This window comes from Pelophylax lessonae (genome assembly GCF_965119305.1).
Source record: "Pelophylax lessonae genome assembly, chromosome: 10".
NCBI classification, from domain to species: Eukaryota; Metazoa; Chordata; class Amphibia; order Anura; family Ranidae; genus Pelophylax; species Pelophylax lessonae.
Window position 1 is genome coordinate 22,353,127 of NC_138777.1, and position 16,465 is coordinate 22,369,591.

The following is a 16,465-nucleotide window of genomic DNA, read 5'->3' on the forward strand; positions in this document are numbered from 1 at the left end:
AAAAAAAAAAAAAAAAGTTTTGGCTTTAGTTATACTTTCACCATAGCATTACCATAGCTATGAATAAGGCCTGCTTGCCGAAACACGTTACATATTTATACTTTACTGACCATGTTGCTAATAAATCTCTTGGATGTTGCCGAGTTTCTAGCTAGATCTCATTTTTGGATGCTGAATGTATATTTCATACAATGGAACACCCCAAAGTGACTTGGTGGTTAGCACTTCTAATCCATCTCTGCTTCATCCAAAACGAAAAAAAAATAAAATAAATTTTGGCTTTATTTATACTTTAATCATAGCATTACCATAGCTATGAATAAGGCCTGATGGCCGAAACACGTTACATATATATATATACTTTACTGACCATTTTGCTTATAAATCTCTTGTTACCGAGTTTCTAGCTAGATCTCATTTCTGGATGCTGAATGTATATTTCATACAATGGAACACCCCAAAGGGACTTGGTTAGCACTTCTGCTTCAGGACTCGGGTAATTGGTTTAAATCCTGACCAAACAAGACACTACCTGCATGGAGTTGGCATGTTCTCCCTGAGCTTGTGTGGGTTTCCTCCGGGTACTCCAGTTTCCTTCCACACTCCAAAGACATGCTGATAGGTTAATCGGCTCCTGTCTAAATTGGCCCTAGTATGTGTACGTATGCATGTGAGTTAGGTACCTTAGATTGCAAGCTCCTTTAGGGCAGTGACTGATGTGAATGTACAGTACAGTATATATAAAGTGCAGCAGTTGGCTCTATATCTGAAATAATCAAGGGGTGGGCCAGAAGGCCAGCCTTCACTCCCCATTTGCATCAGTGAGCCTTGGCCTCCCATGACCCCGTCGCCGGTTCGCAAGTTTTCCTTCCTTGGACCACTTTTGGTCGGTCCTGACCACGACAGACTGGGAACATCCCATAAGAACTGCAGTTTTGGAGTTGCTCTGACCCAGTCATCTGGCCATTACAATTTGACCTCTGTCAAAAATCCTTACACTTGCCCATCTTTTCTAACTTTAAACACATCAGTTTCAGGGACAACATGTTCACTTGCCTAATATATCCCACATACTTTCAGATGCCATTGAAAATGAGATAATCAATGTTTTTTACTTTACCTGTCAGAATGGCTAATCATCAGTGTGCATTGCTTTTTTTTTCTATCATTCATTGAGGGATGAAGCAATGTACAGTGGATATAAAAAGTCTACACACCCCTGGTAAAATGTCAGGTTTCTGTGATGTAAAATAAAAATGAGGCAAAGATAAATAATTTCTGCTGGGATGGGGGAGGTGGGCATTGACGAGCCTCTCCGTGGCTGCACAGAAAAGCACTGGAATCTGGCAGAGGAGGTCTGTCTTCCTCTCTGATGCCGACTGCTGAGACAGGGTGAGGGCGGAGACAATGGGGGTGCCACAGCTGCAGGTGAGGTGTGAGGGCCACATGAAATGGTTTGGCGGGCCGGATTTGCCTAACGGGCCTTGTGTTTGACACCGTGGTGTTAGATGTTATGGTCACTGGGCAGGCAGCTTCTACACCCCAGAGGATCTCCTTCCTTGGTATGTAATGTACTACAGCGTAAAAAAGATTTGAAGCACCACGCCACTGCTCAATAGTCCAGATACAGTTTTAATCCAGGAAAGGTAAGATGAACACTCAAAAGGGAAGCCAAAGCATTCTGGGGATCCAAAAACATCCCCTTCATCAGGGCTTGGAATGGAAAACAATGTATAGGGCTGGATTGTGGTGGTATTTTCACAAATGTGAGGATCTACACAAATCTCATCAGTTTGGCAGTAGTGGGATGGACAGTCTCATGTAATGTGTCTTTAGTCTCTGACTGTCTCTATTCTCTATGGGTACTTGCAACACCTTTGTGGTACCTTTGGGGCTGTCAGGCTGAAATTGAGTCCCCTATATCACAAAAGTGGAGATGATCTTGGCATGTTTGGATACTCTTGTGAACCCACGTAGCCCAGCCCAGCAGGAAGCTGTCACCTGTAATGGGCCAGTCATCTGAGCCGAGGTATTCTTCCTTCCGCACCCCCCCCTCCCCCTGCAGCCACACGTATACACACCCTTTATATACAAGGTTCAGCAAATGCCCCCACTGTAGATGATTTGCCTGTTAGAGGTAGGCTAGGCCACATGGATTCGTAAGAGCATTGAACATGTCCAAACTCAAAAGTTGCTAGCCCCTTTTCTTCTTGTAGTGTTGTCAGATACCAGCTGAAATCAGACTTTAAGTGGGAGTGTCTCTCTTGATGAGGCCCTTTATTGGTGGCAGCTACCTGTGGGGCCCGGCCCTGTTGGTTCGGAAGAGCAGCTGAACCTGCCCAAGCTCATATCTACTCCTAGGTTGACAACCATTTTGTCTCCATGTTGAGTCCTCATATACCTGCTGAAATCAGGCTTTAAGTAGGAGTGCCTATGTTGATAAGGAGGGCTCACAGAAGGTAGGAGAGCACTTGAGGTGGGGGTCAACAATACGTTGGTGTTCATGAAAGTCTATAGAAAAGGTAAAGCATGATTCATGGTCTCTGCGTTCTCCATAGTTTGTTTTGAGTAGATATTGTGTTTCTACTATCTCCATTAATTATTTATTTTTGTCTCTTGAAGAAGTGGAGCAGCGTGAACAACCCTCTCTTCCTGCCGCTGATCCCACCCCAGTCCCAAGGCTTTACTGCCGTGGTCCTGACGTACGACCGCATCGAGAGCCTCTTCCGGGTCATTACCGAGGTGTCCAAGGTCCCCAGTCTATCCAAGCTACTGGTCGTGTGGAATAATCAAAATAAGGATCCGCCTGAAGGTAATCTCTTCCACAGCAAGACTTATTTAAAGTAGATCTGTGCTTTGGGCATGCAGGAGCCCCATTATCTGCTTATGCTTGCCTTCCCCTCTCTCCTCCACTGTTTTGTTCAGCCACCAAAAGCTTGGAGAGTTAGCCCTGTGTAAGCTCCAGGTCGCCAAGAAATCTCTCCCCATCCTCTTGTTACAGCACTGGGTGCCTAAGCAGCCATACCCCAAGAACCAGTGGAGTAGGTCACATGCTCCCATGTATGGGATTAGTCAAGTCACTTTCTGGAGGAACAGAGCATCACAGGAGGAAAGGGAAGGTAAGTATGAGTAGATATGGGTGCAAGGATTAAAGTCAACCTGTTACTTTACCTTGCATGGGCACGCACTAGTTTACTCTATAGGGGAACCAGTTTTTTAGTTGATATTGCCTTTCAAAATTTTTGAGTCCAGGCGCACAAAGCATGGTCTATAAAGAGATGGTTTGGTGTGGAGGAACACAAGTGTCCTGACCTCTATCCTACTGAACACCTTTGGGATAAATTGGAGGGCCGGTTGTGAGACATGATTTGGTGAGTTTGGTGTGGAGAAACATGAGAGTCCTGACCTCTGTCCTACTGAACACCTTTGGGTTAAATTGGAAGGCCCTTTGTGAGACATGGTTTGGTGAGTTTGGTGTAGAGGAACCCGATAGTCCTGACCTCTGTCCTACTGAACGCCTTTGGGGTGAATTTGAAGGCCTGTTGTGAGACATGGTTTAGTGTGGGGGAACACATGAGTCCTGACCTCAACCCTACTGAACACCTTTGGGATAAATTGGAAGGCCCATTGTGAGACATGGTTTTGTGAGTTTGGTGTAGAGGAACCCGATAGTCCTGACCTCTGTCCTACTGAACGCCTTTGGGGTGAATTTGAAGGCCTGTTGTGAGACATGGTTTAGTGTGGGGGAACACATGAGTCCTGACCTCAACCCTACTGAACACCTTTGGGATAAATTGGAAGGCCCACTGAGAGGGATGGTTTGGTGTAGAGGAACATGAGAGTCCTCAACCTCAACCCTACTGAACACCTTTGGGATGAATTGGAGGGCCGGTTGTGAGACATGATTTGCTGAGTTTGTTGTTGAGGAACACAAGATTCTTCGCCTCAACCCTACTGAACACCTTTGGGATAAATTGGAAGACCTATTGTGAGACATGGTTTGGTGTGAAGAAACATGAGAGTCCCGACCTCTGTCCTACTGAACACCTTTGGGTTAAATTGGAAGGCCCATTGTGAGACATGGCTTGGTGTAGAGGAACCCAATAGTCCTGACCTCTGTCCTACTGAACGCCTTTGGGATGAATTTGAAGGCCCGTTTTGAGACATGGTTTGGTGTGGGGGAACACAAGAGTACTGACCTCAACCCTACTGAACACCTTTGGGATAAATTGGAAGGCCAACTGAGAGGGATGGTTTGGTGTAGAGGAACATGAGAGTCCTCAACCTCAACCCTACTGAACGCCTTTGGGATGAATTGGAAGGCCCATTGTGAGACCTGGTTTGGTGTGGGGGAACACAAGAGTCATGACCTCATCCTTACCGAACTCCTTTGGGATAATTGGAAGGCCCATTGTCAGACATGGTTTAGTGAGTTTGGTGTGGAGAAACATGAGAGTTCTGACCTCAACCCTACTGAACACATTTGGGATGAATTGGAAGGCCGATTGTGATCCTGCTCTTTTCTTTCAACACTGGTACCTGACCACAGAAATGCTGTTTTGGCTGAAAAGATACAAATTCCCCCCAGTCACCCTCCAAACTCTTGTGGAAAGCTTTCTCAGAAGAGTGGAGGCTGTCATACACACAACAGGGGGAGCCCTAAACGGCAGACCTTCTGCTACATGCAAGTTCCACTTTAAGGGCTTTCTGCCCGGAGTTCAGTTTTTAATATGCATGTCCCATATTTGATATTTGCTAATTGGAAAAAAAACTGGCATGCAAAACTGCACATCAAACTAATATTAGTCCACCCCAAGGTACCTGCACATAGCTGAACCTGTAAACTAAGCTTACTAGATCCCAAGATCTATAAGTAGGCAGGTGCAGTACCAGAAAACAAAAGAGAAAACAAGCGCCTCTGAGTAAGGACTGTAGCATTTATTTGGCAAGTTACATTAAAAACTTGCATCATGGTAAGTAAATGCAGGTATGTGGATCGTCCGGTGTCCAGGATCGGCATGGGGCCACTGCTACAGGTTGACTGTCCGTTGCCGTTTGGAATCTTCCGGCGTGCTGACGACGCGTCTCGGAGCATGTGCATTTCAATGGAATACCAGTGCGCACTCCTTTTTCTAGCAGCTTGAAAAAGGAGCGCGCGCTGGTATTCCATCGCAGTGTGCATGCTCCGAAACGCGTCGCCAGCACGCCGGAGGACTCCAGACAGTAACGGTGCGGCTCACCCTGTGGTCCAGGCCTCGGTCGCATTCCACTAACGTCATCTCATTTCCTGCTGGACAGGAATCGGATACAAAGCGAGGACAGTCGACTGGTGGCATTGGCCCCATGCCAATCTCGGACACCGGACGATCCACATACCTGCATTTACTTACCATGATGTAAGTACCTTGCTACAGTCTTTACTCAGAGGCGCCTGTTTTCTCTTTTGTTTTCTTACATGTCTGGAGATTGCTTCTGCTCCCCACTAGGCTGGCCCTGAGTTCAAAGACTGTTTTCTTCTTACACCACAAGGACTATCAGGGCAGCCTATATGGCTACCCTATGGACTATTTATTCGTTTCTTATGCTATTTGCTTGCGACACCGTGTGTATATACTTTTTAGGGCAGGGTTGTACAGCGCCCAGGGCAAGGATCTAGAATTGCACCCCCCCCCCCTACTGTTAATACATGCCCGAGAATGGTTGGACCATCCTATGTCCATTCTTTGCCCCTCTTGCTTCACTGCACATGCAGTGGCTTCTGCTCCAGCCCACCCCTTGTCCCAGCCTTGGGCAGGCGTCAGTCTTGTAATTGCTCCAAAACAATAAGGTGTAAACACCCTTCTCCTGCGCTTGGTCTTGCTGCCCAAAACAGACTGGGGTAGTCCACCGATACTAGAGGCACAGAAAAACAAAGAAAGGGCGCACCGACCTAGCGCATTATCCTCATTAACAGGCTTTATTTATGCAACATTTAAAAATGGCTACTCACAAACATAGGTGAAAATAGATCATATCGAGCTCAGTTGCTCAAATGTCAGAAATAGTCCATAAATTCGTCCATATCCGATAAGATGACGTCTGACGCGTTTCAAGGCTTAACCTCTTCCTCAGAGCCTCTGAGGAAGGGGTTAAGCCTCGAAACGCGTCAGCCATCATCTTATCGGATATGGAATAATTTATGGACTATTCCTGACATTTGAGCAACTGAGCTCGATATGATCTATTTTCACCTATGTTTGTGAGTAGCCATTTTTAAATGTTGCATAAATAAAGCCTGTTAATGAGGATAATGCGCTAGGTCGGTGCGCCCTTTCTTTGTTTTTCTGTCAGTCTTGTAATGTAAGCACTTTGTTATTGGCAGCTTCTCCATGTTAACACACATGCTCAAATTAGAAATAAGCCTTGCAGTGGAGTGTATCTGCTCTGCTTGATAACCGTCTAAAGCAGTTGAGGCAGTGATTGCAGAACCTGCATGCTTTGAAAAGTGTTGTCACCCTCCTATTTTTTTGCCACATATGGCACAGTAGTGGGGAGGGTTAAAAAAAAAAAAAAAAAGTATGTGCAAGTCCTCCACCAGGTAAAACTATTCCTGCATTTGCTTTCCATTTTGCTGAAATTGCCCTTTACAAGGCAGTCACAGGTTTCACTCCAGCTCCTATCCCTCTGTTATGGCCCTCATCATTTAAAGGCTGTTGTCATTTAATGACCATTAAACGCAGGATGTTTCTGAGAAGTTAAGCCTGAGGAATGAGTTTGAAGTCGGTATTACTCCTGACAGTGGCAGATAAGAGCCCCCCCCCCCCCATGACTCTTCTGAGATCACCTTTTTATGACCGCTCCCCCCCATCCCTGTAATTGCACTGGGAAAATGGATGGCTTTAATAGTATTCCACCTTCCAGCCTGTGACGGCAAGAATTTCCCGACCTCCCTTCTACATCTGAGAGATCCGTGCATGAGCAGACGGGGCAATAAAAGAATTTTAGCACTTTTTAGAACTAATGGAGGGATGTATACTCGTAGGGGCAAGGATTTATTCACCCTTGTATTTAAAAAAAAAGCCTTATACTGTATAGAACCGTTCATGTTGTTCTTTTTTACAGCCATCCCTCTCTTCAGCCTTGCACAGTTGTACAGTTTCCGCATTTCATTGCACTCTGAGCTTCTCACAATGTGCATTAGAAGCTGCAGCAAGTCAGACGCTTCAATACCGGGCACTTTCACCCACTTCCTGCCAAGGCCAATTTTCAGCTTTCAGTGCTTTTACACTTTGAATGACAATTGCGCGGTCATGCAGCACTGTACCCATATGACATTTTTATCATTTTTTTGAGACAGAGCTTTCTTATGTTGGTATTTAATCACTACTGGGTTTTTTAATTTTTTTGCTGAACAAACAAAAAAAGGCGGAAATATTTGAAAAAAAAAAGTTTTTCTTAGTTTCTTTTAAAAAATTTTGCAAGTAATTTTTCTTCTTCACTTATGTGCGCTGACGAGGCTGCACTGATGGGCACTGATGAGGCTGCACTGATGGGCACTGATGAGGCTGCACTGATGGGCACTGATGAGGCTGCACTGATGAGGCTGCACTGATGGGCACTGATGAGGCTGCACTGATGGGCACTGATGAGGCTGCACTGATGGGCACTGATGAGGCTGCACTTATGGGCACTGATGAGGCTGCACTGATGGGCACTAATGAGGCTGCACTGATGGGCACTGATGAGGCTGCACTTATGGGCACTGATGAGGCTGCACTGATGGGCACTAATGAGGCTGCACTTATGGGCACTGATGAGGCTGAACTGATGGGCACTAATGAGGCTGCACTTATGGGCACTTATAAAACAGCACTGAATAGGCGACACTGATGGGCACTGATAGGCGGTACTGATGGCCACTGGTAGGTGGCACTGAAGGGCACTCATGAGTGTTGCACTGATGAGACAACACTGATGGGCACTGATGAGACTACACTGATAAGCGGCACTGATTATCAGTGTAAGCAATGTACTGACAGTCTTGCCAGTTATCGGCAATCCTTTCCTCACACAAACACAGCCTCTGTTTACATGTTTTCAGCTGTGATTGGACACAGCTGATCACATGGTAAAGGGCCGCTGTGATTGACCCTTTAGTGCGATGTGTGATCAGCTATGTCCGACGGACACAGCTTCCATAGAGCGTGCCCAATGCACAAGGCCCAGCCAGGAGGCGCAGGGTTCTAGGATGACGTCCATGGATGCCTGGCTCTCTAGTTCCAGTGAAGGAAACTCTTAAGGCGTCAGCATACCAAGACATTTTGGACAATTTCATGCTCCAAACTTTGTGGGAACAGTTTGGGGATGGATTCTTCCTGTTCCAACATGACTGTGCACCAGTGCACAAAGCAAGGTCCATAAAGACATGGATGAGAGTGTTTGGGGTGGAGGAACTTGACTGACCTCAACCCGATAGAACACCTTTGGGATAAATTAGAGAGGAGACTGCGAGCCAGGCCTTCTCATCCAACATCAGTGCCTGACCTCACCAATGTGCTACTAGAAGAATGGTCAAACATTCCCATAGACACACTCCTAAACCTTGTGGACAGCCTTCCCAGAAGAGTTGAAGCTGTTATGGACGCAAAGTGTGGACCAACTCAATATTGAACCCTACGACTGGGATGCCATTAAAAGGCCGGTGTCCCAATACTTTTGGTAATATAGTTTATGTTGATCCTGACAAAATTTGGATGCGTCCATCAATGACGCACAACATTCGCAACCATGTAATATGAATTGTGGCAGCTGCGTTGCAGCACTAGGCGAGCATTGTCTGGGCTGTTCTAGCGCTCATCCCCCATTACCATAACAGCCAAACACATGGGCGGTGAGGCCGTGTAAAGTGATCTTCGGGCTCAGCAGGCTGGGAATGTTTGCGAGGGCAGGATAATTATATCTAAATAATAAGTTATCATGGAGGGAAACATCAGAGCGCACACACTTCTGCGAGGTCCGCTGCCTCTTTACAGTAGTCGACAAGGGTGATAATTAACAAGGCCGCATTTGGCCGCGGCTTGGATATGTCTGCTGAGACGTCAAGGTCTACCCCCCCCCCCTTCCCGCCCTCTAACATTTCGTTTTAATTTCATTTAAATAAATACTGCGGTCAGGCACTTGAAAACTGCAGGGAATATACACATGGGCTGCAGCGGAGTGATTTTTTAAGAGTATTTATCTTAATTTTCTCTCTTTGGTGTCTCTGTCTAGTACAGTCATTTATTTTACTTATTTCTTTTCCTAAGGTCAAATTAAACGAAGGAAAGGGAATTCTTCCACGTTTAATGTCTCCTAGCTGGGGAATTGTGAGCTGCCTTTCATCTGGGCAGGCCAAGCTCCTAAAGAGGACCAGTCATGGTTGGGCTTGGAGAGGTTCTTCAGTACCCCCCCCCCCCCCCAAACAAGAAAATTTTAATTAAAGTCTGCAGCTACAAATACTATAGTTGCTGACTTTTAATAAACAGACACTTGCCTGTTCACAGATCCAGCGCTGTCCTCACCTGAGCCAGTTCTTGGATCTTCATCGGTCTTCTGGTCCCCAGCGTCACCATGATATGGTCCTCACCTGGGCCGGTTCTTGGATCTTCATCAGTCTTCTGGTCCCCGGCGTCGCCATGATATGGTCCTCACCTGGGCCGGTACTCGGTTCTTCATCGGTCTTCTGGTCCCCGGCGTCGCCATGATATGGTCCTCACCTGGGCCGGTTCTCGGTTCTTCATTGGTCTTCTTGTCCCCGGCGTCGCCATGATATGGTCCTCACCTGGGCCGTTTCTCGGATCTTCATCAGTCTTCTGGTCCCCGGCGTCGCCATGATATGGTCCTCACCTGGGCCGGTTCTCGGTTCTTCATTGGTCTTCTGGTCCCCGGCGTCGCCATGATATGGTCCTCACCTGGGCCGGTTCTCGGATCTTCATCAGTCTTCTGGTCCCCGGCGTCGCCATGATATGGTCCTCACCTGGGCCGGTTCTCGGATCTTCATCAGTCTTCTGGTCCCCGGCGTCGCCATGATATGGTCCTCACCTGGGCCGGTTCTCGGATCTTCATCAGTCTTCTGGTCCCCGGCGTCGCCATGATATGGTCCTCACCTGGGCCGGTTCTCGGATCTTCATCAGTCTTGTGGTCCCCGGCGTCGCCATGATATGGTCCTCACCTGGGCCGGTTCTCGGTTCTTCATCGGTCTTCTGGTCCCCGGCGTCGCCATGATATGGTCCTCACCTGGGCCGGTTCTCGGATCTTCATCAGTCTTCTGGTCCCCGGCGTTGCCATGATATGGTCCTCACCTGGGCCGGTTCTCGGATCTTCATCAGTCTTCTGGTCCCCGGCGTCGCCATGATATGGTCCTTACCTGGGCCGGTTCTCGGATCTTCATCAGTCTTCTGGTCCCCGGCGTCGCCATGATATGTTCCTCACCTGGGCCGGTTCTCGGTTCTTCATCGGTCTTCTGGTCCCCGGCGTCGCCATGATATGGTCCTCACCTGGGCCGGTTCTCGGATCTTCATCAGTCTTCTGGTCCCGGGCGTCGCCATGATATGGTCCTTACCTGGGTCGGTTCTCGGATCTTCATCAGTCTTCTGGTCCCCGGCGTCGCCATATGTTCCTCACCTGGGCCGGTTCTCGGTTCTTCATCGGTCTTCTGGTCCCCCGCGTCGCCATGATATGGTCCTCACCTGGGCCGGTTCTCGGATCTTCATCAGTCTTCTGGTCCCCGGCGTCGCCATGATATGGTCCTCACCTGGGCCGGTTCTCGGATCTTCATCAGTCTTCTGGTCCCCGGCGTCGCCATGATATGGTCCTCACCTGGGCCGGTTCTCGGTTCTTCATCGGTCTTCTGGTCCCCGGCGTCGCCATGATATGGTCCTCACCTGGGCCGGTTCTCGGATCTTCATCAGTCTTCTGGTCCCCGGTGTCGCCATGATATGGTCCTCACCTGGGCCGGTTCTCGGTTCTTCATCAGTCTTCTGGTCCCCGGCGTCGCCATGATATGGTCCTCACCTGGGCCGGTTCTCGGTTCTTCATCGGTCTTCTGGTCCCCGGCGTCGCCATGATATGGTCCTCACCTGGGCCGGTTCTCGGATCTTCATCAGTCTTCTGGTCCCCGGCGTCGCCATGATATGGTCCTCACCTGGGCCGGTTCTCGGTTCTTCATCGGTCTTCTGGTCCCCGGCGTCGCGATGATATGGTCCTCACCTGGGCCGGTTCTCGGATCTTCATCAGTCTTCTGGTCCCCGGCGTCGCCATGATATGGTCCTCACCTGGGCCGGTTCTCGGATCTTCATCAGTCTTCTGGTCCCCGGCGTCGCCATGATATGGTCCTTACCTGGGCCGGTTCTCGGATCTTCATCAGTCTTCTGGTCCCCGGCGTCGCCATGATATGTTCCTCACCTGGGCCGGTTCTCGGTTCTTCATCGGTCTTCTGGTCCCCGGCGTCGCCATGATATGGTCCTCACCTGGGCCGGTTCTCGGATCTTCATCAGTCTTCTGGTCCCCGGCGTCGCCATGATATGGTCCTTACCTGGGCCGGTTCTCGGATCTTTATCAGTCTTCTGGTCCCCGGCGTCGCCATGATATGTTCCTCACCTGGGCCGGTTCTCGGTTCTTCATCGGTCTTCTGGTCCCCGGCGTCGCCATGATATGGTCCTCACCTGGGCCGGTTCTCGGATCTTCATCAGTCTTCTGGTCCCCGGCGTCGCCATGATATGGTCCTCACCTGGGCCGGTTCTCGGATCTTCATCAGTCTTCTGGTCCCCGGCGTCGCCATGATATGGTCCTCACCTGGGCCGGTTCTCGGTTCTTCATCGGTCTTCTGGTCCCCGGCGTCGCCATGATATGGTCCTCACCTGGGCCGGTTCTCGGATCTTCATCGGTCTTCTGGTCCCCGGCGTCGCCATGATATGGTCCTCACCTGGGCCGGTTCTCGGATCTTCATCAGTCTTCTGGTCCCCGGCGTCGCCATGATATGGTCCTCACCTGGGCCGGTTCTCGGTTCTTCATCGGTCTTCTGGTCCCCGGGGTCGCCATGATATGTGTGTGAGCCGCTCAGGCTGCTAGGAAGTGTAGTCCTGTACCTGCTGCTATGAGTGTTGGCCGGGAAGGAGCCCACCCACACTCTGTCAGATAAGAGCAGGAGATCCAGGGAGCCGCACATCAGAACAAGACCGGCTGTGGGTAGACAAGTGACAGTCTCAGACTTGACCCCCACCAGGCCACACCCCCAATGTGTTTTAGTCCTCCCACTGAAGCGTACTCATGGGGAAGTGAGTAAGCGCCAGTGGGCAGATTGAAACGCATTGGGGCGTAACCAGGTGGTGGAGGGGAAGTCCAGGGTGAGATTGCCATTTGTCTACACACTGCAGGTCTTGTGCTGAAGTGTGGCTCCCGGCATCCTCTGCTCTTATCTGTCCCCAACGTCGCCATGCTAACTGTGGGAAACTGGGGCGGCACAGTGGTGTAGTGGTTAGCACTTTCACCTAGTAGCAAGAGGGTATCTGGTTCGAATCCCAACCACGACACTACCTGCCTGGAGTTTGCATGTTCTCCCTGTGCCTGCATGGGTTTCCTCCGGGTACTCCGGTTTCCTCCCACACTCCAAAGACATGCTGGTAGGTTAATTGGATCCTGTATAAAAATTGTCCCTACTATGTATGTATGAATGTGAGTTAGGGACCTTAGATTGTACGCTCCTTGAGGGCAGGGACTGATGTGAATGTGCAATGTATATGTGAAGTGCTGCGTAAATTGACAGCGCTATATAAGAACCTGAAATAAATAAATAAATAAACTGGCTGTGATGCCTTGTGGCTCCTCAGCTTGCTTCCCACCCAACTGCACTGGGCCCTGTGGCATGTCCCAAGAGGCTCGGGGGGGGGGACGGGGGGGACAACTTCAACTCGGATTGCCTAGGTCAGTGATGGCGAACCTTGGCACCCCAGATGTTTTGGAACTATATTTCCCATGATGCTCAACTACACTGCAGAGTAAATGAACTTCATGGGAAATGTAGTTCCAAAACATCTTGGGTGCCAAGGCTTGACATCACTGGCCTAGGTGATCCGGGTGGGAGCAGGTACCTGTCAAAACGAGATACCTGCTCCCAAAAGAAAAAAAAAAGTGTCCAAAAGTTGAAGGGGGGGGGGGGATGATGGAGGAGGCAGAAAAGCGCAACTTCCCTTTAGGAGTGAAGCTCCGTTTTGCTGTGTATCTCATGGCAACAAACACAGAAAAGCCTCAGCGCTCACATCCAATGGTACAAAGCGGTGTTCCAAGCGATGCTGCTCTCCTTGAGCGGGAGAAACTCCAAAACACGAAAGAAGAAACAAAGAAGGGCGCCAAAGTTTAGTGCATTACCTCCAACACAATAGCAATTTATTAAAAGGCCAAAAACATACTCACAAACATAAGGTAGTTTAAAGTATATAAAAACACAACTCCAGCATGGTGGAGGACCAAACCACTAACGTGTTTCGAGAGACAACCCCCCTTCCTCAGAGCTTGTTTTGTGCTTGTTTTTGTTTCTTTATAGTATCTCATGGCAAAGCTGTTTCGATAGAGTGGTAGAAGCTGAACTTTAAGCACAAAAACTTTCATTTTAAATCTGAATTGCAGATAAAGATATTTTATACATGGTTTCTTTGGTACAGCTTGGACGAATGTAATTATGTATATACCAAACCTGGCCGATGCCCCGGAAGCTGGAAATGACCAAGGTAGACACCCCTACTCCAATGATCTCCACTAGCTTTCAAGTCCAGTGCTGAGCGGCTGCCGTAATGCTTTGTGGATAAAGGAGGTCAGCCGCTTGGCACTTGCGCTATTTAGAAAGTGCATTGCATTTTCTCAATTACTGCAAAGTGTTCTCTGATTGGATGAGGTGGAGAGCCGTTCTCTAAATGGCACCAGTGCTAGGCGGCCCACCCCCTGTGTTTACAAAGCAGCGGGGCAGCTGCTCGGCACGGGACCCCGAATCAAGTGGAGATCACCGGAGTAGGAGTGCGTACTTCAAGAATTCCCAGCTTCCAGGGGCATCGGCCAGATATGGTATATACACTGCTCAAAATAATGAAAGGAACACTTTGAAAACACATCAGATCTCAAAAGCGAAAAATCTCATGCTGGATATCTATACTGGTATGGACTGGGTAATGTGTTAGGATCTATACTGATATGGACTGGGTAATGTGTTAGGATCTATACTGGTATGGACTGGGTAATGTGTTAGGATCTATACTGGTATGGACTGGGTAATGTGTTAGGATCTATACTGGTATGGACTGGGTAATGTGTTAGGATCTATACTGGTATGGACTGGGTGATGTGTTAGGATCTATACTGGTATGGACTGGGTGATGTGTTAGGATCTATACTGGTATGGACTGGGTAATGTGTTAGGATCTATACTGGTATGGACTGGGTAATGTGTTAGGATCTATACTGGTATGGACTGGGTAATGTGTTAGGATCTATACTGGTATGGACTGGGTAATGTGTTAGGATCTATACTGGTATGGACTGGGTAATGTGTTAGGATCTATACTGGTATGGACTGGGTAATGTGTTAGGATCTATACTGGTATGGACTGGGTGATGTGTTAGGAAGGAAAGGATACCAAATTGATGGAAATAAAAAATGATCACCCTACAGAGGGCTGAATTCAAAGACACCCCAAAAATCTAAGTAAAAAAAATTATGCAGCAGGCTAGTCACACATTTTTACAAACTTCAAGATGGTTCAGATTATTAGGAGTCGGCAAGTAGTAATTGGAATACAATGTGGGAATGAATATATGATTTTGCATTCTGACTATAGGAACGCTTTATTGGGCTGCCCCCATAGTTATGCACGACGCGCTAGCTTATTTTGTTTGTTTTTTTTTCCCGGTTGGCCATCTCTATCATGTTGACCTTTGTCTTCCAGAATCCCTCTGGCCCAAGATCCGGGTGCCTCTTAAGGTGGTCAGGACACAAGAGAACAAGTTAAGCAATCGCTTTTTTCCTTACGATGAGATTGAAACTGAAGCCGTCTTGGCCATCGATGATGACATCATCATGCTGACATCTGATGAGCTACAGTTTGGATATGAGGTATGTGGCCTTCATGTGACTTGCCTGTGTGTCATTTATGATGTAGCTTTATGAACATATATGATATGGGGGGAGGGGGGGCGGCTCCAGCACACAACAGGTGATTTACAGCCTCAGCTGTTCATGTTTCTCTAGAAGCTGTGTACAGGGGGGTGTGTCCATTCCCACTACTCAGGTCTCAGATTACACTGAGCTTTCTACGCTATGCAGTGTAGTGTGTGATATCAGATCCCTGCCTCTGGAGCTCAGACATGCTGTGTAAATTGCGTGATTTAGGAAGTTGTAGAGAAGAGAAGACAGCAGATAAACGGGTACAACCTGTGTAGGAGGATTTGTTTCATCTCTGTGTATCACCTGAGGCCAGACACTTCACTGGGTATATGGAAGGGGTTAATGTGTTATGTTCATACTGCTCTATCCTTCTGTTTAGTAATCGCAGCTTACCGCCTAACAACCTTTACACAGGTAGACAATGGCCTATGTACCTGCAGCAACAGTGCTAAGAGTATACAGAGTATACAGTGCTAGGAGTATACAGAGTGTACCGTGGTAAAAATATACTGGGTGTACCATGGTAAGAGTATACAGAGTGTACAGTGCTAAGAGTATACAGAGTGTACAGTGCTGAGAGTGCTGAGTGCTGTCAGCATGAGGAAAGGAGTGCCGATAACCGCCTTCTATTTACATCCGTGATCAACTGTAATTGGACACGGCTGATCACGCGGTAAAGAGCCGCTGATTGGCTCTTTACCTCAATCTGTGATCAGCAGTGTTCTCCTCGCGGCCGGCCTCCCAGAACTATCTGTCCATGCTGTAGAAGTCATTCAGCTATAGCAATGTTTCTCAACCTTCCTTCCGTCAAGACACCCTTTAAAATTATGTATAGCCTCGAGGCACCCTATTCTAAAATGTGAAAACCAAAACAAATAGTTTTTCTATATCGTGGCAGCATTCACATGTGTGGGCCCACCCAACGTTGGAGGTGATTTATTCCTCCACTTTTGCACACTGATACTGAGTAGCATAAGGCCCCTTTCACACGATCGATCCGATCAGATCCGCCTGTCAGTTTTTTAGGTGGACCTGATCGGATGCTCCATGCACCCCTATGGGACAGCGGGTGTCAGCGGAGACATGTCCACTGACACCCGCTGCCATCTGATCCGATCCTGTCCATGAAATCTGGACGGATAGAAACCCTATTTTCCATCTGTCCAGCCAATCGGATTGGATGAGAGCGGACAGGCGGTCCGTTCTCATCCGATTCCCCCATAGAGGAGAGCGGGGATCCGACAGCTCCGTCTCTGCACACAGAGCGGAGACAGAGCTGCCATCCGCCTGCTCAGC

The 16,465-nt window shown here is 48.4% G+C and overlaps 1 protein-coding gene across 2 annotated transcripts in view; it reads left to right on the plus strand.

Annotated features, from left to right (window-relative positions):
• The window catches only part of EXT2 (exostosin glycosyltransferase 2), a 138,791-nt gene that overhangs the window by 90,336 nt on the left and 31,990 nt on the right, over nucleotides 1–16,465 (plus strand). For both annotated transcript variants that reach the window (XM_082270307.1, XM_082270308.1), the window contains exons 9-10: nucleotides 2,623–2,812; nucleotides 14,952–15,118. In XM_082270307.1, the coding sequence (XP_082126433.1) occupies nucleotides 2,623–2,812; nucleotides 14,952–15,118 (357 nt within the window). The remainder of the gene's footprint in view (nucleotides 1–2,622; nucleotides 2,813–14,951; nucleotides 15,119–16,465) is intronic.